Source organism: Salmo trutta, chromosome 12 (genome assembly GCF_901001165.1).
Source record: "Salmo trutta chromosome 12, fSalTru1.1, whole genome shotgun sequence".
NCBI classification, from domain to species: Eukaryota; Metazoa; Chordata; class Actinopteri; order Salmoniformes; family Salmonidae; genus Salmo; species Salmo trutta.
Genome location: NC_042968.1, coordinates 29977777 through 30001502, shown reverse-complemented (window position 1 = coordinate 30001502; position 23726 = coordinate 29977777). Strand labels below are relative to the sequence as shown.

Sequence of the window (23726 nt, the reverse complement as noted above, 5' to 3'; positions counted from 1 at the left end):
TGCAGCTGGAGGGCAGTGCCCCATCACCATCACTAGGACCAGGGTGTGCAGTTGGAGGGCAGTGCCCCATCACCATCACTAGGACCAGGGTGTGCAGTTGGAGGGCAGTGCCCCATCACCATCACTAGGACCAGGGTGTGCAGTTGGAGGGCAGTGCCCCATCACCATCACTAGGACCAGGGTGTGCAGTTGGAGGGCAGTGCCCCATCACCATCACTAGGACCAGGGTGTGCAGTTGGAGGGCAGTGCCCCATCACCATCACTAGGACCAGGGTGTGCAGTTGGAGGGCAGTGCCCCATCACCATCACTAGGACCAGGGTGTGCAGTTGGAGGGCAGTGCCCCATCACCATCACTAGGACCAGGGTGTGCAGTTGGAGGGCAGTGCCCCATCACCATCACTAGGACCAGGGTGTGCAGTTGTGTTGTGGGGAGTCAGTGGCCTCGGAGGCACCCAGGACCAATCTGATCTCTAGTGACTCACTAACCTTCACAAGGACGACGGACACGACGGACTGGGAGCAGACCACACCTGGAGTGGTTCCTAATGTATGTCCACGAACAAACAAATACAAACACACTGAATACACACACATGCACACACACTGAACACACACATATAGACACACATGCACACACACCCACACACAGACGCACATACACAAATTAAACCCACATAGGCTGCACCCACGCATACTGTGCATGCTAGCGTATCCAGGTGTGTTCTTCTCACACACATTCACATAAGAAATAGTTAAAGCGGTTAGCAAGGATTTGTAAGGAAATTCTCCCGATAAGCCTGACGGATAACAGTGTCTGTCTTGTGAAACAGAGAGGTTACATGGTACACATAATCAGTGGAGAAAGCGGTCTCTCTCTTACGAGCGCGGCACGCATCATCCCTAGCTGAACCCCCATCTGAAATGTTAATGTGGTCTGTTTGAAGGCCAGCATTATGACTAATCCCTACTTAATATGCTCCCCTACAACATTGTTTTTCTTTTCCCAAGTACATGAGACCTCTGGGAAAAAATACTAGTCTGGTAGTGACTCTTTTACCTCAGAGTGAGGAGTAAATCAGAGTATATCATCTTTATTCACCAATACATTTACATATACCTGGAATGATGCTGGCAGCAGCAGAGAAAATATACAGACAGAATATAGACAGATATAGAGCATCTCGTCTTGGATCAAAACACTACTTGAACACAGTAGGCCTAAATGATAGTGACCCTGAGTGTTCCCCAGTGTGGGTTTGTGTACATGAGACAATGACCTTATGAAATGGGGAAAAAATCAAATAAATACTACTTTTCGACTATTAGTGAGACCAAGTAAGCTCAAGGAACTATAGACGCCACAGTCAAGTTCAGCCTAAAGACATAAGCCTCCTCTTCAGCGCCCTTGGTCCTCTCGCCCTACACTACAGGTCTCCATTAGACCAGACCTGTCCTGGCCTCTCACCATCCCTACTGATCAACACAGCCATCTGATCAGTCATGGCAGACACAAGCTGTTCAGAGCCCCACACCTCATCATCTCATCCCAGCACAACTGCATGCAAAGCAGGGACCCAGTGCCATGGCTAGCTGCCAATGGAAGTAGATGGACAGTAGTGGCCCAAGACTCCTGTCGTCTTGTGTGGCTCAGTTGGTAAGAGATTGTGAGTTCAATTCTCGCAGGGATCACATATGTTTACTACAAAGTCACACAGCAGAAAAGCTCAGAGGCATACTTTATATACAGTACATAGAACTCACTCTAAGACAATGGAAAAAGCCATGGCACTCTGCAGAGGTTATGTGTATTATTCAGTGGGAAAGACAAGAAGAGTCTCCTTTGGGGCATTGGGACACATACACACAGCCTGCCCCTTCAGCCAAATGATAGAATTAGAAGTGTTATGGGCCAGGTCGAAAAGGTCATTATTCATGTTGCATAATTGGCTTAAGGCAGTCCACTGACCATGCAGAAGGTCACGCAACTGGGAGCAACCACAAAGAAGATCATCGCACCACTTGCAATGTACCGTTGTTTGTGTAAGTTGGACAGACACATCAGTGTTTCATCCAGAGGAAGCTGCTGAGCGGAGGACGGCTCATAATAATAGATGGAACGGAGTAAATGGAATGGTATCAAACACATGGAAACCATGTGTTCGATGTATTTGATACCATTCCACTGATTCCGCTCCAACCCTTACCACAAGCCCGTTCTCCCCAATTAACGTGCCACCAACCTTTCGTGGTTTCATAATCCAGAAAAGCAACACCAATCCATATTCTAGCGTACTTGGGTTGATTGGACTAGGCTACAGTCTGTGATCAACACACCTTAAAGTACTCAGGTTGTGGAAAGCCCTGCAGAGCTAAACACACCCAACCTGGCCAAGTAAAAAGCAGCAGCTGTCTGATTGTAACCACCAGCTGCTGTAGAGAACATTGGAGAAGCTAGCCATCAGTATGAGTTAGTGTTCAAGGCTCCACCATATCTAACAGTGTGTTCCATGTGTACAGCATCTCTAGACACTTTATGGACATCTCACTGCACTCCATCCAACCCATGTACATGCTCACTCCACTCCATCCAACCCATGTACATGCTCACTCCACTCCATCCAACCCATGTACATGCTCACTCCACTCCATCCAACCCATGTACATGCTCACTCCACTCCATCCAACCCATGTACATGCTCACTCCACTCCATCCAACCCATGTACATGCTCACTCCACTCCATCCAACCCATGTACATGCTCACTCCACTCCATCCAACCCATGTACATGCTCACTCCACTCCATCCAACCCATGTACATGCTCACTCCACTCCATCCAACCCATGTACATGCTCACTCCACTCCATCCAACCCATGTACATGCTCACTCCACTCCATCCAACCCATGTACATGCTCACTCCACTCCATCCAACCATGTACATGCTCACTCCACTCCATCCAACCCCATGTACATGCTCACTCCACTCCATCCAAACCATGTACATGCTCACTCCACTCCATCCAACCCATGTACATGCTCACTCCACTCCATCCAACCCATGTACATGCTCACTCCACTCCATCCAACCCATGTACATGCTCACTCCACTCCATCCAACCCATGTACATGCTCACTCCACTCCATCCAACCCATGTACATGCTCACTCCACTCCATCCAACCCATGTACATGCTCACTCCACTCCATCCAACCCATGTACATGCTCATTTCACTCCATCCAACCCATGTACATGCTCATTTCACTCCATCCAACCCATGTACATGCACACTCCATTCCATCCAACCCATGTACATGCTCACTCCACTCCATCCAACCCATGTACATGCTCACTCCACTCCATCCAACCCATGTACATGCTCACTCCACTCCATCCAACCCATGTACATGCTCATTTCACTCCATCCAACCCATGTACATGCTCATTTCACTCCATCCAACCCATGTACATGCACACTCCATTCCATCCAACCCATGTACATGCTCACTCCACTCCATCCAACCCATGTACAGTACCAGTCAAAGGTTTGGACACACCTACTCATTCCAGGGTTTTTCGTTCTTTCTTTTTTACTATTTTCTACATAATAGAATAACAGTGAAGACATCAAAACTATGAAATAACAAATATGGAATCATGTAGTAACCAAAAAAAGTGTTAAACAACTCAAAATATATTTTATATTTGAGATTCTTCAAAGTAGCCACCCTTTGCCTTGATGACAGCTTTGCACACTCTTGGCATTCTCTCAACCAGCTTCATGAGGTTAGTCACCTGGAATGCATTTCAATTAATAGGTGTGCCTTGTTAAAAGTTAATTTGTGGAATTTCTTTCCTTCTTAATGCGTTTGAGCCAATCAGTTGTGTTGTGACAAGATAAGGGTGGTATACAGATGATAGCCTTATTTGGTAAAATACCAAGTCCATATTATGGCAAGAACAGCTCAAGTAAGCAAAGAGAAACGACAGTCCATCAATACTTTAAGACATTAAGGTCAGTCAATCCGAAAAATGTCAAGAACTTTTAAAGTTTCTTTAAGTGCAGTTGCAAAAACCATCAAGCTATATGATGAAACTGTCTCTCATGAGGACCACCACAGGAAAAGAAGACCCAGAGTTACCTCTGCTGCAGAGGATAAGTTCATTAGAGAGTTACCATCTTCAGAAATTGCAGTCCAAATAAATGCTTCAAAGAGTTCAAGTAACAGATACATCTCAACATCAACCGTTCAGAGGAGACTGCGTGAATCAGGCCTTCATTTTATTTTTATTTTACCTTTATTTAACTAGGCAAGTCAGTTAAGAACAAATTCTTATTTTCAACGACGACCTAGGAACAGTGGGTTAACTGCCTTGTTCAGGGGCAGAATGACAGATTTTTACCTTGTCAGCTCGGGGATTTGATCTTCCAACCTTTCGTTTACTAGTCCAATGCTCTAACCACTAACCTGCCGCCCCATGATCAAATATCATGATCAAATTTCTGCAAAGAAACCACTACTAAAGGACACCAATAAGATGAAGAGACTTGCTTGGGCCAAGAAACCCGAGCAATGGACATTAGACTGGTGGAAATCTGTCCTTTGGTCTGATGAGTCCAAATTTGAGATTTTTGGTTCCATACGCTGTGTCTTTGTGAGATGCAGAGTAGGTGAACGGATGATCTCCACATGTGTAGTTCCCACCGTGAAGCATGGAGGAGGAGGTGTGATGGTGTAGGGGTGCTTTGCTGGTGACACTGTCAGTGATTTTATTTAGAGTTCAAGGCACACTTAACCAGCATGGCTACCACAGCATTCTGCAGCAATATGCAGGTTTGCACTTATCATTTGTTTTCAACATGACAATGACCCAACACACCTCCAGGCTGTGTAAAGGATATTTGACCAAGAAGGAGAGTGATGGAGTGCTGCATCAGATGACCTGGCTTCCACAATCACCCAACCTCAACCCAATTGAGATGGTTTGGGATGAGTTGGACCGCAGAGTGAAGGAAAAGCAACCAACAAGTTCTCAGCATATGTGGGAACTGCTTCAAGACTGTTGGAAAAGCATTCCAGGTGAAGATTGTTGAGAGAATGCCAAGAGTGTGCAAAGCTGTCATCAAGGTAAAGGTTGGAATCTAAAATATAAAATATATTTGGATTTGTTTAACACTTTTTTGGTTACTACATGATTCCATATGTGTTATTTCATTGTTTTGATGTCTTCACTATTATTCTACAATGTAGAAAATAGTAAAAATAAGAAAAAAAACCTTGAATGAGTAGGTGTGTCCAAACCTTTGACTGGCACTGTACATGCACACTCCACTCCATCCAACTCATGTACATGCTCACTCCACCATCCAACCCATGTACATGCACACTCCACTCCATCCAACCTATGTACATGCTCACTCCACCATCCAACCCATGTACATGCACACTCCACTCCATCCAACCCATGTACATGCTCACTCCACTCCATCCAACCCATGCACATGCACACTCCATTCCATCCAACCCATGTACATGCTCACTCCACTCCATCCAACCCATCCATAAAAACACACAAATCTGCTTCCTAAACCTTCCTTCACCTCTTCCTCTTAGGCTTTGTCTTGATGCCTTTCCTAATATTACAGTATGTGCTAGCCTATCGGTACACTCCATCAGCCTTGACTTTATGCAGGAAATCTCCATAATGATAAATGAGTCTGGTTTCAGGAAGCTGTAGGCATGGCATGTTTCAGACAGGCACAGTGTGACCAGTCTCATCTGACCTTTACAGATACCAGGACTGGGAGACACACTGATGATGAGAGACCCTCCTGGAGAGCTGCTGTGCTGTCAGCAGAGGAAAGGTCTTGGCTCTTTACAGTCGGACTGAACTGCAGTGTGTTTGAGGTTACCTGAGGCTCAAAGCTAAAGAGTCTGCGTAGAAAAGGGATCAGTGAAATGGGAATGAGCTGTATTATGATATAGACTTGATTTGTAATATGTTAAACGATATAACTTCCAGAAAGGATTTTCTAGGGAGAAAATCATCAGGAATGAAATAAAGTACAGTTTCAATCCAGACATTTCCTAAAATGCAAATCACCTACAGCATGAAATAGCACCCTCTTCACAACAACAAAAACAATTTGTTTCCAGCTACCTAGATGCATGCAATGGAGATTTCCTAACAAATTCCTTGTTATTTTATTTCACCTTTATTAAACCAGGTAGGCTAGTTGAGAACAAGTTCTCATTTGCAACTGCGACCTGGCCAATATATAGCATAGCAATTCGACACATACAACAACACAGAGTTACACATGGAATAATCAAAACATACAGTCGATAATACAGTAGAAAAAAATAAAACAAAAAGTCTGTAACGGCTGTCGTTGGGAATGGATGACCAAAATGCAAGCGGGATGTGGATACTCATCTTTAATGATAAAGAATAACGCAAACACGGAAAACAATAAACAAGAACGACTCACGACAGGCTAACAGGCTATACATACAAAATAATCGCAGTGCTAGCGCAACAACTCACAAACCCAAGTGAAAAACACACACCTAATATGACTCCCAATCAGGAACAACGATAACCAGCTGTCCCTGATTGGGAGCCACACAGACCAACATAGAAACATACAACCCAGAACAAACATACACAGACATCTTCTGCCACGTCCTGACCAAAATACTACACAACTACACCCTCTGCTGGTCAGGACGTGACAAAGTCTATATACAGTGAGTGCAAATGAGGTAAGATAAGGCAATAAATAGGCCATGGTGGCGAAGTAATTACAATATAGCATTTAAACACTGGAATGGTAGATGTGCAGAAGATGAATGTGCAAGTAGAGATACTGGGGTGCAAAGGAGCAAGATAAATAAATAAATACAGTATGGGGATGAGGTAGGTAGATAGATGGGCTGTTTACAGATGGGCTATGTACAGGTGCAGTGATCTGTGAGCTGCTCTGACAGCTGGTGCTTAAAGCTTGTGAGGGAGATATGAGTCTCCAGGTTCAGAGATTTTTGCAGTTTGTTCCAGTCATTGGCAGCAGAGAACTGGAAGGAAAGACGACCAAAGGAGGAATTGGCTTTGGGGTGACCAGTGAGATATATCTGCTGGAGCGCGTGCTACGAGTGGGTGCTGCTATGGTGACCAGTGAGCTGAGATAAGGCGGGGCTTTACCTAGCAGAGACTTGTAGATAACCTTGTAGCCAGTGGGTTTGGCGATGAGTATGAAGCGAGGGCCAACCAACGAGAGCGTACAGGTCGCAATGGTGGGTAGTGTATGGGGCTTTGGTGACAAAATGGATGGCACTGTGATAGACTGCATCCAGTTTCTTGAGTAGAGTGTTGGAGGCTATTTTATAGATGACATCACCGAAGTCGAGGATCGGTCAGATGGTCAGTTTTACGAGGGTATGTTTGGCAGCATGAGTGAAGGATGCTTTGTTGCGATATAGGAAGCCGATTCTAGATTTAATTTTGGATTAGAGATGCTTAATGTGAGTCTGGAAGGAGAGTTTACAGTCTAACCAGACACCCAGGTATTTGTAGTTGTCCACGTATTCTAAGTCAGAGCCGTCCAGAGTAGTGATGCTGGACGGGCGAGCGGGTGCGGGCAGTGATCGATTGAATAGCATTTAGTTTTACTTGCGTTTAAGAGCAGTTGGAGGCCACGGAAGGAGAGTTGTATGGCATTGAAGCTCGTCTGGAGGGTAGTTAACACAGTGTCCAAAGAAGGGCCAGAAGTATACAGAATGGTGTCGTCTGCAAAGAGGTGGATCAGAGAATCACCAGCAGCAAGAGCAACATCATTGATGTATACAGAGAAGAGAGTCGGCCCGAAAATTGAACCCTGTGGCACCCCCATAGAGAGGTCCGGACAACAGGCCCTCCGATTTGACACACTGAACTCTATCAGAGAAGTAGTTGGTGAACCAGGCGAGGCAATCATTTGAGAAACCAAGGCTGTCGAGTCTGCCAATAAGAATGTGGTGATTGACAGAGTCGAAAGCCTTGGCCAGGTCGATGAATACGGCTGCACAGTAATGTCTCTTATCGATGGCGGTTATGATGTCGTTTAGGACCTTGAGCGTGACTGAGGTGCACCCATGACCAGCTCTGAAACCAGATTGCATAGCGGAGAAGGTACGGTGGGATTCGAAATGGTCGGTAATCTGTTTGTTCACTTGGCTTTCGAAGACCTTAGAAAGACAGGGTAGGATAGATATAGGTCTGTAGCAGTTTGGGTCTAGAGTGTCCCCCCCTTTGAAGAGGGGGATGACCGCGGCAGCTTTCCAATCTTTGGCAATCTCAGACGATACGAAAGAGAGGTTGAATAGGCTAGTAATAGGGGTTGCAACAATTGGCGAGTTGCTGTGGAGGGTGCCGGGCAGTTGACTGGGGCAGGGGTAGCCAGGTGGAAAGCATGGCCAGCCGTAGAGAAATGCTTATTGAAATTCTCAATTATAGTGGATTTATCGGTGGTAACAGTGTTTCCTAGCCTCAGAGCAGTAGGCAGCTGGGAGGAGGTGCTCTTATTCTCCATGGACTTTACAGTGTCCCAGAACTTTTTTGAGTTAGCACTACAGGATGCAAATTTCTGTTTGAAAAAGCTAGCTTTAGCTTTTCTAACTGCCTGTGTATTTTGTTCCTAACTTCCCTGAAAAGTTGCATATCACGGGGGCTGTTCGATGCTAATGCAGAACGCCACAGGATGTTTTTGTGCTGGTCAAGGGCAGACAGATCTGGAGTGAACCAAGGACTATATCTATTCCTAGTTCTACATTTTTTTGAGTGGGGCATGCTTATTTAAGGTGGTGAGAAAGGCACTTTTATAGAATAGCCAGGCATCATCTACTGATGGGTTGAGGTCAATGTCATTCGAGGATACCCGGGCCAGGTCGATTAGAAAGGCCTGCTCGCAGAAGTGTTTTGGGGAGCGTTTGACAGTGATGAGGGGTGGTCGTTTGGTCGCAGACCCATTACGGATGCAGGCAATGAGGCAGTGATCCCTGAGATCTTGATTGAAAACAGCAGAGGTGTATTTGGAGGACGAGTTAGTTAGGATGCCATCTATGAGGGTGCCCGTGTTTACGGATTTGGGGTTGTACCTGGTAGGTTCATTGATCATTTGTGTGAGATTGAGGACATCAAGATTAGATTGTAGGATGGCCGGGGTGTTAAGCTTGTCCCAGTTTAGGTCACCTAGTAGCACGAGCTCAGAAGATAGATGGGGGGCAATCAATTCACATATGGCATCGAGGGCACAGCTGGGGGCAGAGGGAGGTCTATAGCAAGCGGCAACAGTGAGAGACTTGTTTTTGGAAATGTGAATTTTTAGAAGTAGAAGCTCGAATTGTTTGGGTACAGACTTGGATAGTAATACAGAACTCTGCAGGCTATCTTTGCAGTAGATTGCAACACCGCCTCCTTTGGCAGTTCTATCTTGCCGGAAAATGTTATACGTTATGTTATCTTCTGTAATAGATGAGGTCTAATAGATCAGCTGGCCCAAGCATCCATCCATCCCTGTGTTACTGTTTTGCTTGGAAAAGATTCACAGGAATATGACCCTGCTCAGACAGACACCATGTGCTTGTCAACCTCAGCATGCTGAACAACAGAGGCAGAGCCCTCCAACCTCCCCACCCTACTGTTGGCATTGAATAAACAACAGGGTAAACAGCGACGGAGAGAAAGATGAATGGTGCCGTCCTGCAACGACAACCCTTCGGAATCTTAAACAACTGGGCCCAAAGATAGGCTACAGCCCTACACCACTGACTGAGCAAGACAGAGTGACAGAATAGAATTGGACCGACAGGGCACAGAATAAATCCACTCCCCTGACTGGCTGTCACACTGACGGACAGAGAACAGTGAAGGAGGGCTATTCATTTATTACACGTTGATAATGACCATGGCTAGTTACATACAGCCTGCTGAAGACTAATAATTAAGTCAAGTGAGATCAAATAACCTCAAGGAACTATAGACGCCACAGTCAAGATCAGCCTAAAGACATAAGCCTCCTCTTCAGCGTCCTTGGTCCTCTCGCCCTACACTATATGTCTCCATTAGACAAGACCTGTCCTGGCCTCTCACCATCCCTACTGATCATGCAACTGGGACTAACCACAAAGAAGATCATCACTGCATAAGCAAATGTTAATTAGTCGGGTATGTTTTGCAAGAAAATGATAGAAACTCTTGTTTCTATCTCTTTATCGCTCTCCATCTCACACACAAACACATTCTCTTTCACACACACTCATCAATAAATCAACCAATCAAAAGACTTGAGGATAGCAAGAAAAAATGGCAAGGTAAGAGGAATTTGTGAAAGAGTGGCTAGACTGCAGAATTCCAAATGAGCTGACCAATGAGGTGCACCTCTGCAATATCACTGAGCTCTGCCTCTGTCTGTAACATGGCCATTGTCGTTTTCCCTCTCCCTCTCTCTCTGCCTCTCTCCCTCCCTCTCTCTCAGCCTGTCTCTGTCTCCCTCTCTCTCTTGCTATCTCTCTCTCTCACTTTCTCTGTGTGTGTGTGTGTGTGTGTGTGTGTGTGTGTGTGTGTGTGTGTGTGTGTGTGTGTGTGTGTGTGTGTGTGTGTGTGTGTGTGTGTGTATGCCTGTGTGTACAATACCATATTTATTATTCAAGAAAAGAGGTGAGAGGAGGTCAGAGAAGTCTGGTAAAGAGGGAAACGTCTTACTGAGCACAGATCGTGTTCTGTGGGAGAGAGATCTTACTGAGCACAGATCGTGTTCTGTGGGAGAGAGATCTTACTGAGCACAGATCGTGTTCTGGGGGAGAGAGATCTTACTGAGCACAGATCGTGTTCTGGGGGAGAGAGATCTTACTGAGCACAGGTCATGTTCTGGGGGAGAGAGATCTTACTGAGCACAGGTCATGTTCTGGGGGAGAGAGATCTTACTGAGCACAGGTCATGTTCTGGGGGGAGAGAGATCTTACTGAGCACAGGTCATGTTCTGGGGGAGAGAGATCTTACTGAGCACAGGTCATGTTCTGGGGGGAGAGATCTTACTGAGCACAGGTCATGTTCTGGGGGGAGAGAGATCTTACTGAGCACAGGTCATGTTCTGGGGGAGAGAGATCTTACTGAGCACAGGTCATGTTCTGGGGGAGAGAGATCTTACTGAGCACAGGTCATGTTCTGTGGGAGAGAGATCTTACTGAGCACAGGTCATGTTCTGGGGGGGAGAGATCTTACTGAGCACATGTCATGTTCTGGGAGGAGAGAGATCTTACTGAGCACAGGTCATGTTCTGGGGGGAGAGAGATCTTACTGAGCACAGGTCATGTTCTGGGGGGAGAGAGATCTTACTGAGCACAGGTCATGTTCTGGGGGGAGAGAGATCTTACTGAGCACAGGTCATGTTCTGGGGGGAGAGAGATCTTACTGAGTACAGGTCATGTTCTGGGGGAGAGATCTTACTGAGCACAGGTCATGTTCTGGGGCTAGAGAGATCTTACTGAGCACAGGTGATGTTCTGGGGGGGAGAGATCTTACTGAGCACAGGTCATGTTCTGGGGGAGAGAGATCTTACTGAGCACAGGTCATGTTCTGGGGGGAGAGAGATCTTACTGAGCACAGGTCATGTTCTGGGGGGAGAGATCTTACTGAGCACAGGTCATGTTCTGGGGGGGAGAGATCTTACTGAGCACAGGTCATGTTCTAGGGGGAAAGAGATCTTACTGAGCACAGGTCATGTTCTGGGGGAGAGAGATCTTACTGAGCACAGGTCATGTTCTGGGAGGAGAGAGATCTTACTGAGCACAGGTCATGTTCTGGGGGGAGAGAGATCTTACTGAGCACAGGTCATGTTCTGGGGGGTGAAAGATCTTACTGAGCACAGGTCATGTTCTGGGGGGTGAAAGATCTTACTGAGCACAGGTCATGTTCTGGGGGGTGAAAGATCTTACTGAGCACAGGTCATGTTCTGGGGGAGAAAGATCTTACTGAGCACAGGTCATGTTCTGGGGGAGAGAGATCTTACTGAGCACAGGTCATGTTCTGGGGGAGAGAGATCTTACTGAGCACAGGTCATGTTCTGGGGCTAGAGAGATCTTACTGAGCACAGGTCATGTTCTGGGGGAGAGAGATCTTACTGAGCACAGGTCATGTTCTGGGGGGGAGAGATCTTACTGAGCACAGGTCATGTTCTGGGGGGAGAGAGATCTTACTGAGCACAGGTCATGTTCTGGGGGGTGAAAGATCTTACTGAGCACAGGTCATGTTCTGGGGGAGAAAGATCTTACTGAGCACAGGTCATGTTCTGGGGGAGAGAGATCTTACTGAGCACAGGTCATGTTCTGGGGGAGAGAGATCTTACTGAGCACAGGTCATGTTCTGGGGCTAGAGAGATCTTACTGAGCACAGGTCATGTTCTGGGGGAGAGAGATCTTACTGAGCACAGGTCATGTTCTGGGGGGGAGAGATCTTACTGAGCACAGGTCATGTTCTGGGGGGAGAGAGATCTTACTGAGCACAGGTCATGTTCTGGGGGAGAGAGATCTTACTGAGCACAGGTCATGTTCTGGGGGAGAGAGATCTTACTGAGCACAGGTCATGTTCTGGGGGGAGAGATCTTACTGAGCACAGGTCATGTTCTGGGGCTAGAGAGATCTTACTGAGCACAGGTCATGTTCTGGGGGGAGAGATCTTACTGAGCACAGGTCATGTTCTGGGGGGAGAGATCTTACTGAGCACAGGTCATGTTCTGGGGGGAGAGAGATCTTACTGAGCACAGGTCATGTTCTGGGGGAGAGAGATCTTACTGAGCACAGGTCATGTTCTGGGGGAGAGAGATCTTACTGAGCACAGGTCATGTTCTGTGGGAGAGAGATCTTACTGAGCACAGGTCATGTTCTGGGGGGGAGAGATCTTACTGAGCACATGTCATGTTCTGGGAGGAGAGAGATCTTACTGAGCACAGGTCATGTTCTGGGGGGAGAGAGATCTTACTGAGCACAGGTCATGTTCTGGGGGGAGAGAGATCTTACTGAGCACAGGTCATGTTCTGGGGGGAGAGAGATCTTACTGAGTACAGGTCATGTTCTGGGGGAGAGATCTTACTGAGCACAGGTCATGTTCTGGGGCTAGAGAGATCTTACTGAGCACAGGTCATGTTCTGGGGGGGAGAGATCTTACTGAGCACAGGTCATGTTCTGGGGGAGAGAGATCTTACTGAGCACAGGTCATGTTCTGGGGGGAGAGAGATCTTACTGAGCACAGGTCATGTTCTGGGGGGAGAGATCTTACTGATCACAGGTCATGTTTTGGGGGGAGAGAGATCTTACTGAGCACAGGTCATGTTCTGGGGGGAGAGAGATCTTACTGAGCACAGGTCATGTTCTGGGGGAGAGAGATCTTACTGAGCACAGGTCATGTTCTGGGGGTGAAAGATCTTACTGAGCACAGGTCATGTTCTGGGGGGGACAGAGAGGAGATACAATGTACTATACTTACTGAGGGTTAGCCATGTTGGTGGATGGTGATGGAGAGAGGAAGAGGAGGAGGCTATGATCTTCACTCAGTTCTCAGTCAGACTATGCCTCTCTTAGCTTCTGAGTTCACCACACCAGATAGACTCTGCTGGACTCATGTTGAACCTGGGGATTGAATTAAATATCAATTACACCTGACATGTACTACAACCATGTTACATCCGTACTACACTAAGATGTATGAGTTCAGTAAAACATTGTATAATGGCACCAGAAACAGTATGGGGATACTGAGACAATGAACAACTATAATTGTAGCTTGAAGAGTAACCTACAACGGCAATTCTTCAAAATAAAATATGATTCATTCTATGTCTATGGTAAGAGCACATCACTTGCATGTCTGCTGGATAATACTCATGAAGAGCTGCTCTAACCATAGAATGAGTCCATTGTTGAGTTACTGCTGTGAAAATCCATTACGCTTGACACAGGACATGCATGAGTGGAAACCTACCCAGGTGATTGGTCTTTATTTAGATATGATTGATGACAGACAGTGACACATTATTATGGCAATCCCCTGAGAGTATGGTAGGCTATGTATGAGTCATTCAATAACACTTTAAACCCAAGACATACACTACAGTACCAATACTTCCAATGGAGAAGATGTGAGAGACATTACAGGTCTTTCTGTGTTGCCCATCATTACATTTCAGATGGTGCTGGTGAGAAGGTATATTGAGAGACTTCTACTAAAGACTACAACAACTGAAGGTTGTTAGCACATCCCAACTTACTGTATAAAAGGTTATGTTAAGCAAATTCTCTTGAATACCCTTTTTTCGACCATGGTGTTTGAATGGTGAGAGTTCATAGGCTGTGCTTTGCCTGATCAGCACAAAATATCAAGTAGAGGTATGTCCACTGGTCTCTGCCTGACCTTAATAAACTACAGGAGCCCATCAGTTCAGATCCATCTCGCATCTAATCTACTTACTATATAGTGCACTACATTTAAGTGAGCCTATGTAGGCCATTTGGAACATGCCCTGGGTCTCACACAGTTCATTGAATAGTAAAGTAGGCTAACGGCCCCCTTACTTCATAACTGAGGTTTCTTCACACTTACTTCATTTTACAAGGCTTTTCTGTAGCATTGCATACAATTCAAAGCACAACTCAGCCCCATATCCACGTCAAAACCAAACTGACAGGTAGCTTGACATGCAAATGTTTCCCTCCCTGTTCTTGAACGAATAATAAGGTAACCCTACTGGAAATTGTAATTGAAACGGACTAAGCCAAGCATGAATCCACGTTAGGACTATACTTAGTCGCTGTAGTACCTGAATATAGAAGCAGACTCGAGAGACTATAGTATCCTAGTGTGTAAAGCGGGGGTGGTCCCCGTTGTAGGCTACACGGAGGGAGTGCCCCGGCAATGTACAACTAATCTATTATTCAGTTGAACCAAAGCAGAACCTTCCTACCTGTCTTGATTTACATTGTTGACAGTCTAATCGAGCATCCCGTCGGCCGCGTGCTCGTGATAATGTCTCCCTCTGTGATGATCAGCGTGAGTGAGGCTCGTGCTCCAAGCTCGTGGCGATGTGTAGGCTGCTGCCTTCCTTAACACTTTCACATTGGACAAGCACCCCTGCTGCTGCTGCTGCTTAGATTCCTGTGCAAAACGAAAAGACTGGAGCCGAAATGCAAGCACCATCGTCATTCAGCAAGATTATATTAAGTGCCCATGACTGACCACCAAATAACCAGCTAACAGCATCACTGGAGAGTGGAGGAAGAAAGGTCGGAACGTTGTGTGTTGTGTTGGCTACACCGCTCCAAATTTGCTAGTGAGGGTTGAGGGCTTCCCCCGCGATCGAAGGGACTCCTTGCTGCCGAATATAGACCTCCTCTTCCACAAGGAGCTGTCTAGGTGCTGAAAACGTGATTAACCTCCGGTTTCTCTAGTGCCACGCTGTGATGCCTGGCTCTCTCCCTTTCAAAACCGAGAATAGTAGCATAATCCCCGCGAAACAACGTCAAAAATATTGCCGTTTATTTTCATTTCGAATAGTGGCAGTATCGAAGCTATAACATTGTCATTGCTTGCTTCGGTCACGACTCACATGTTTGCTCTCTGTGGATTCTAGTTCCAAATCCTTATAACCGAATGAAAACGGAGGTTCAGTCACCTCACTTGATTTGTAGGCCTATAGCTTTATGCCCGAGCTGCCTTTCTCCATGTCCATAGGCTTGACGTTTTTTATCTTTTCGCAAATTCAAGATACTATGGGAATATAAATGATCTTTCTACCAATTGGCTTAACAGTTTGTCATTCACCAGGAATAGCCAGTCGATGGTTAGAGCGCACATCAATCAATCTCATAGCGTCTTCACAGCCTTTTATCAAACACGCCTGCTTGTCAAGGTTAGGCTTTCAGAAATGGTCGATATGAAATAATTGTAGTCTATGATAGAGCAATTCTGAACAATTAGGCCTGTTATATAAGAAAACATATATATATAAATCGCAGGTTTTACTATTCTGTTATTCTTTCATTTAAATGTTAATATAAGTACATTGGTTGTAGAATATGATATTGGAAGATGTTCTGAAAATAATTAGATGCACATTTTTTCTCCATTCTGATAAATCAGGACACCTAAACCTGAAGTCCACGTTGTGACTCTTGTGCAGGAGTTAGAGACAGAGAAAGCCAGAGAGTGAGGAGACAATTCAATGGCAGTCATTTGTTGAATTTGAAATAAATCAAACATATTTGGCACACATAGTTGAAAAGTGCTTGTAACCTTAAACATTTTGCTCATCATATTAAAGACAGAGAAAACGATTTAAAGAACCATTTTAAAATAATCCCATTAGCTCGACACAGAATGGTTGTGTGGTAACATTAGGTGACATACGGAACTGTGTTGTCTAATGAACATAATGAAAGTGTATAAGGTAACAAAGATGCATGTTCCTAAAATATGTCTGCTATAAAAAAAGTTTGTTATCCAGATGAAAACCTCTGCTGAGTGTACAGTATTATTTGGGAAAAGTTAGGTCACAGAAAACTATGAACAGTGATCTTACATTTCCCCCATTACAGAGTATCAGGAGAATAACTTGTATACTATAATGAAAAGTTGTACCTTAAAATAGCTTATTCTAAATAAAAAAACAGAAGCAATCAAAACCATTTAGCCAAACATATAGGTTGGTAAAATTGCACATTCATTTCCAAAGAACTGTTTTGAACTTCCTAAACATTTCTCATGTGTTCATACCTTCATAAACAAAACGAATACTGTCATCAGGAATGTCTTCAGAACTATATGTTCGTAAATTCAATGAATGAAGCAGAATATTGTACAGAATCCCAACTACAAAACTGTTTGTACATGGTATGTTTATCACACAATGGTGGGAATACCCTGTTTGGGAGTGGAACACGTAAAATAACACACAATTTAAAACCATCAGTTCCAATGAAGCAACAAATATGACCTTACAAGATAGTATGAAGAACGACACAACAGAGAGAAAGATTTTGACTAAACCACAGAATCCATTTGAGTAAATAGAAGCTAGTGAGGCAATTCCACAATAACAGAATAACAGCACAAACCCTCATTCTGTTACCAAACTTGGCATCTTTTTTTATTTAACTAGGCACGTCAGTTAAGAACAAATTCTTATTTACAATGACGGCCTAGGAACAGTCAGCCTTGTCAGCTCGGGGATTCAATCTAGCAACCTTTTGGTTACTGGCCCAATGCTCTAACCACTAGGCTACCTGCCACCCCACTATTCTGTTCTTCAAGTAAATGTCTTTGTAAAAGTAATCCTTATGCATAGAGTTGTATGATTTGTTTAACTTTGCTTTCTGTTTGACATAAAATTTCAAGTGAAAAATCTGAGTCTCAGCCTCACTCTGTTATCGTGGAATTGCCCAGTGTGTGAAATAGTCTGATAAAGGTAGTAGGAATAGGCCAGGATTTAATTGCATTTCAAAAAGGGTTTCTCCATATCTAACACTAAAAGAGGGGCATGTGTCAAAGCACATACAGGAGAAAACATTGAAATCAAGACAAACTGAATTTTTCTCAAAGGTTCAAAACATGTTACTTTCCTTATCTTCTTAACTAAAAAGTGCCTGATCGGTAATCTCTACAATTATAATAATGAATAACAATTATATTTGTTAATTGGACATGAAGTGTCAGTAACTTTTCACTATAAGGTGTAAGAAACCATCTGGTCAAGATTATTAGTTAGTTTGAGTTATATGTTTTGAATATATGCATAACATTTGGTGAGTAATTCAGGATAATATATATGTGTTTTACATGAGGAAGTCCACTGTATTATTTTGTAACAGAGGACTGAGATGAATGGACAGTATTTTCTTCTCTGATTCCCATCAGCACCTTGTTAAACTCACTAACATATCAGCAATATTTCCTATTCAAGTTTCAAACTGATCAATGCATGATCAAGTAAGTATTTGCCTCTATTGCAGCAGATAAAACATTGCATTTCCCCCCCAAAATTGACAAAGTTAAAACTTTACATTGGGAAAAGTTGAATACAACAAAAATACATCTACATGTTGTAATCCACTTCAAACAGCATCACATACCACCATGGCGGAGAGATAACAAGATTCTACAACCAAAATGTTGTTGATCCTGATTGTTATGCGCATACAGTCTTCTGAACTAGACACCAGGTTTGTATTCATTAGGGCACACCGTTTCAAAACATTTTGCAATGTAAAACAGGTGTTTCTTATTGGATCAGTTAAGATAGTACCTCTCTGCTTCTTCCGGTTTCTTCCGTTTTGTACCTAATCAATAGGAACCTGAAGTGAACAAAACAAACTGTAGTTTGAATGTAAATATGACCATCGACTCCTCAGCCAAGGTGAACTAGGGTCATAACAGTGGTGTATCCATGCTGCAGACTGTCCGTATCCGTGTCACACAGAGTATAGTCCTCCTTCACGATACGATCACACCCGATCTCCCCGTTACCAAAGAAGCCAAACAGTGGGATGTTGGGGAACACCTTGCGGAAGGTGTCAGCCTCCACGTTACGTTGGTTGTTGTAATAGTTGTGTCCGCGGCCCACGCAGGCAAACATGAAGCCCAGGGTGTTCCTCTCTGGGAGGTTGGCTGCTTTCAGTCTCCGTATGGTGGCCTCGGCTGCCTTGGGGCTGCTCACGTCCTGCTCCAGGAGAACACTGGCCCCCTGGATCCTTGGACCGCTCAGAGCCAGACCCACCACGCCGTACGACCCCCGGCCACAGCTACGGAGATAGACACTGTCACATAACTGTATAGTAATACTCTAAGCTAAACCCCAACCCCGGGACCACTCAGGGCCAGACCTACACCACCGCACGAGCCCCAGCAACAGTTACAGAGAACGACGGCAGGACAGACAAAAACAAAGTCACAGCTGCATAGTAAGAGTAGGGATTCACAAACTTTTCATGTCGAGGCCCTCTGAATATGATGAGCCTCCAGCTGAGGACCCCCACTACCTTAAAAAATATGTTGTTTTGCCTCTTGGTAGATTACTAGGAGGTCGCAATAAATAAGACCCCAGACCCCTGTTTGAGAACTCCTGACCTTTCTCAGCATTGAAAAGAACAGTACATGTTACAGATCACTCAGGTACTCACCACTCTCTTTCAGGGGAGAAGACATTCTCCACATGGCCCCCAGCGATGAGAGCCTTGCTGCGTGCCAAAGGCTCCAGGACCTGGTTAAGGAAGCGGGCTGCTCCGGGTTTGTAGGCTTCATAGCCAAAGAGCAGCACCACACGCAGATCAGGGTTATTCACCAGCCCTGAGGGGACAGGACGACAACAGAGAGGGGTCAGAGATGGAATCATATTATGGTGGACGGTTGGCTAGAGCCAAGGATGTGTTTAGCATACTGTAGAAATGTTTGTTGCCATCTCTTTTCTGTAAATATTGGTATTTATCACTCACACTCATATACTAATCCTAGTATCAACTTTACATTGCAGGGTTTGTATTGGGCTAGAACAAGACCTGCACTGACCAGCTTAATGGTTGACTGTGGTACCCCTATGTGGGAGAGCGGAGAAAGGTATATTTCTGAACTGGTCATCATAACTTCAACTCCCAGTCGGTCACACCAACCTGCTTCCTCCAGGTGTGAATCTGAGATGGTGCGTTTGCAGAAGTGAAAGGGGCGGATGTCCACTCCCTCCATCCTAGGGAACATGATAGCGTAGCCAGCTTCTCCTTCTTGGAACTCCTTCGGTGGACCCGAGTGGGAGCCACTGGGAGTTACTGTGGGGGAAGATGAAAAGAGACTCAGCAGCAATTCTTCGGAGGACACTGGAAGTTTGCTTAAAAAAATATCTACATTTTGGCAAATGCCTTCTTCAGGGTTACTGTGGGAAAAGGCAAAAGGACAAATCACACTGTCAACCAATGTCCTTTTCCTTATACTGGTAAATGTATCACCTGTATGATGTACATTTAAAGTAGTTAGCTAGCTAACAGTAATTGCATTTTAACATATTGCATGGCGTTCCACTTCTCTGGTTCTCTAAGCACTCAATCTATGTGACATAACACTATTTAACACATAACAAATCAATATAACGTAGCTAGATTTTCAGTTCACGGGGGAAGACACTATCTGCATACTTGGTTGATGGAGTGTCACTTCTCTCCAGCTTAGTGATTATATAGAGGAATACAGAGCACAGATCCTGTTGTCAGTCCTGGAATACTAGGCTATCTAACGACATATCTAGTCGCAATGCATCTCTTCCCAGCTCCAAAGCAGAGCACCCTATGCTAACAAGGCAGGGGGAGATTAATGTGGACCATCCCCTGTTGACAGGTGACCCATTCCTCTGTGATACACTTAAGTGAGCTGGTTAACATTCAAAAACTCTGGTAGATGAGAATGCACAACACGCATCAAAGAGGAAAGGACCTGAATGTCATGCACTGGCAGCAGCCTGTGTCATGAATTATGGCACAAGAGCTAGCTATCAGTGGTTAGTGTTGTAGGAAAATTATGTGTTATAACATATTATAACACATGAAATAGTTACCACACGGTGTTCTGGTCATTAGGGATTAGGAAGGGAAATATAAAAATACTGTGGTTCTTACAAACAACACCAGGAGTGGCGATGGCCATGATGTCACATCCATTGGGGAACAGCCTGTTCAGTTCCTCCACTGAGTCTGGACTGTGGTGGGTCTTGCGTGCTGCAAGAGGGGATACAGGTTAGAACATACCTTACATTTAGATTGTTACTGACTGGGTCTCTAATATAAGCAGCAGGTTTCACAATTTAGCCTACAACTTTTAATAACTTACCACGTGTTTAGTAACATAAACTAAATGGAAGTTAGCTAGTAGATAAGAGGCCACAGTACTTTTTACTTCTCAGCCCAGGATTATTAGTGTGCTTTACTACAGAGTAGTAAATGTAGTACATGTTACGTCTTACCCTTTTTCTGCTTGTAGCAAGAGTCTTGTCCACTGAAGGTCTCGCTGTCCACCATAACCAAGACTGTTTTGGGCAGCAGGTATACATTCTGCAAACATTAAGCGAGAGGTGTTTCTACAGTTTTCAATAATGTCAGACTCCACATACTGCACACAGACTGTCTTCCACTGTAGGTGCCAGGCTATAACTTTACTGTGTTCTACTAGCCTACTTGTAGGACTGTTGCAACAGCATACAGATAGATATGCATAATGTCGAACAAGCATGCCCCTGGCTAATCTCAGTTAACCCAGAACTAAAGTATTGCGTAATTGGTCAGATGCTCGATTAAGTTCTGGGTCTGTGCATGTTAATAGAAGAGATGCTAGAACGAGGAGTGGAACCGGATTGAGGAGATCCACTCTTTGCAAGTTATGGGCAAATGTATGGGCCAGATATCCCCTCCCCTTCCAAATTTAGAAAAGATGCTAACACCTGCGAAATCTTGATTTGCCCAAATATAAAACCAGTGATGAAAAACGGTGACTACTTCTGCTGAACGTTCTCCTGAAAGAGACCATGTTGTAATTTCTTGTGTATTTTCGGTATTCAAACTGACCTCCACTTCTTCAGCCAGGCTGTGGCAGAGAGCATGGCCGTCATAGTTGGACGGTCCAGAGGCAGACACCCACGTCAACTTCTGCTGGACCCTCAGTACTCTCCGTGCACAGTTCATCCACAGTCTGCAAACACTGCACAATAAGGAAGACAGTCGTCGTTAGCTCTCACTCTCATCCTGGCATGACAAGGAAGTTGTTTAAAAAACATGATACCTACGACCAGTCTGGGGATAACTAGCTAACGTTAGCTAGATTCCAAGCATTTCTTAGCTAGCTAATTTATCTGTCAAACACTAATCTGTAATACAAGATTATTTCTAAAATACTGTTGTGCTACCTGTTAGCTAGCTAGCTAACGTATGCTAGTTTCACATGGCTGCACGCCTTTTTTGCAAGCAAAACGTATACAGCTAACAGAGACAATTGGTGTATATTGCTAGTTAGCTACATATATTCAGTTCCAGTCCTATTTAGAACTTGAAACGTGCATTGCCATTGTTGATAAAACACTGTGATTGCTAACGTTAGCTAGCTAGCTGACTGTGGCTAATCGGTCAGTGTTGACCGGAATTCTTGGGACATCCCTACCCCCACCCCCCGAAGCCCAACCTTTACCGGGGGGACGTCCCAAGGTTCCCCGATAGCACAGACCGTGGCTAATCTAGCACGCTAGCTAGCTAGCTAGCTAGTCACTTACCACGCAATTTGGAGCAGGGATTTGGTTGGTACAAACGTCAAAATTCTCTCCACTACTTCTGCCACATTACTGAGAATGTATTCTGCCGTGCATTCATCTGAAACGCCAGAAAAGTCTGTATTTCCATCCATATTTCCTTCAAAGATCTTGGCAGCTAGCTACGGATTTGTCTTTTGACCTTTCACTAATACAAATTGCATAGCTAAATATCGAAAGCAGTTTTCGGGAGAAAATACACTATTACTGCCACCTACTGGCTAGTACACTTTATCTGCCTAGTATGTATAAATCAAATCAAACGTTATTTGTCCATGCGCCGAATACAACAACATTTCACCTTACAGTGAAATGCTTACTTACAAGCCCTTAACCTATAATGCAAATAGTCTGGGTAGCCATTTGATTAGATGTTCAGGAGTCTTATGGCTTGGGAGTAGAAGCTGTTTAGAAGCCTCTTGGACCTAGACTTGGCCCTCCGGTACCGCTTGCCGTGCGGTAGCAGAAAGAACAGGCTTTGACTAGGGTGGCTGGAGTCTTTGACAATTTTTAGGGCCATCCTCTGACACAACCTGGTATAGATGTCCTGGATGGCAAGAAGCTTGGCCCCGGTGATGTACTGGGCCGTACGCACTACCCTCTGTAGTGCCTTGCGGTTAGAGGACGAGCAGTTGCCATACCAGGCAGTGATGCAACCCGTCAGGATGCTCTCGATGGTGCAGCTGTAAAACCTTTCGAGGATCTGAGGACACATGCCAAATCTTTTCAGTCTCCTGAGGGGGAATAGGTTTTGTCATGACTGTCGTGGTGTGCTTGGGCCATGTTAGTTTGTTAGTGATGTGGACGGCAAGGAACTACCTCTCAACCTACTCTACTGAAGCCCTGTCGATGAGAATGGGAGCGTGCTCGGCCCCCCTTTTTTTGTTGTAGTCCACAATCATCTCCTTTGTCTTGATCACATTGAGGGAGAGATTGTTGTCCTTTCACCATATATATATATTTTGTGTCATATATTCATGGGTTACATTTTCAGTCCATTGGCATTTGAACAAGAATTATCCTCATAAAAAACAAAATTTTATCACTCCAAAGAAAGTTTCTGTAGTTTGTTTATCACTGCAAAATAACACAAAAATAGTAGGCTATGCATGGTCCTGGAAATATCCTTTTTTTTAAATTAAATGGATCGATTCAAGGAGGTACTACCTTGGTTGATTATAATGATTATATGCGTTGAAAGTAGTATTAGACTGTTTACACACGCAGCCTATTTCAGATTTTTTGGGCAAAAAAGTTGATCTAATTGGCCAAAAGACCAATTAGTGGAAAAAGTTCAGAAATGGGATGCATGTGTAAACGCAGCTTTGGAGAGCGAGTTAATGATCATTGTGCAGTAGCTTCACACCAA

General features: G+C 44.6%; 2 protein-coding genes across 2 annotated transcripts in view; both read right to left on the bottom strand.

The window, feature by feature from the left end:
- Nucleotides 1-15960, bottom strand: part of LOC115203324 (transmembrane protein 266) — a 73948-nt gene extending 57988 nt beyond the window's left edge. The window contains exons 1-2 of the mRNA XM_029767917.1: nt 14993-15960; nt 13519-13661 (exon numbers count right to left, since the gene is read on the bottom strand). Coding sequence (XP_029623777.1) covers nt 13519-13532 — 14 coding nt within the window. The 5' untranslated portion in view covers nt 13533-13661; nt 14993-15960. The remainder of the gene's footprint in view (nt 1-13518; nt 13662-14992) is intronic.
- A 766-nt stretch (nt 15961-16726) lies between these two features.
- LOC115203323 (F-box only protein 22) lies at nt 16727-22537 on the bottom strand. Its single transcript, XM_029767916.1, has 7 exons — nt 22322-22537; nt 21624-21756; nt 21026-21113; nt 20682-20780; nt 19689-19841; nt 19203-19368; nt 16727-18824 (listed from the first exon to the last, which is right to left on the bottom strand). Exons 1-7 carry the CDS (start codon nt 22450-22452, stop codon nt 18431-18433), a joined length of 1164 nt encoding a protein of 387 aa, XP_029623776.1. The 5' UTR covers nt 22453-22537; the 3' UTR covers nt 16727-18430.
- Nucleotides 22538-23726: the final 1189 nt, after the last annotated feature.

Excerpts from the sequence above, each read along its gene's own strand:
- LOC115203323 (XM_029767916.1), bottom strand. The coding sequence starts at position 22,452 with ATGGATGGAAATACAGACTTTTCTGGCGTTTCAGATGAATGCACGGCA. Across the intron at positions 21,757-22,321 it reads TCCCTGCTCCAAATTGCGTG|TGTTTGCAGACTGTGGATGA; the intron begins GTAAGTGACTAG and ends CTTATTGTGCAG. Across the intron at positions 21,114-21,623 it reads GCCTGGCTGAAGAAGTGGAG|AATGTATACCTGCTGCCCAA; the intron begins GTCAGTTTGAAT and ends TAATGTTTGCAG.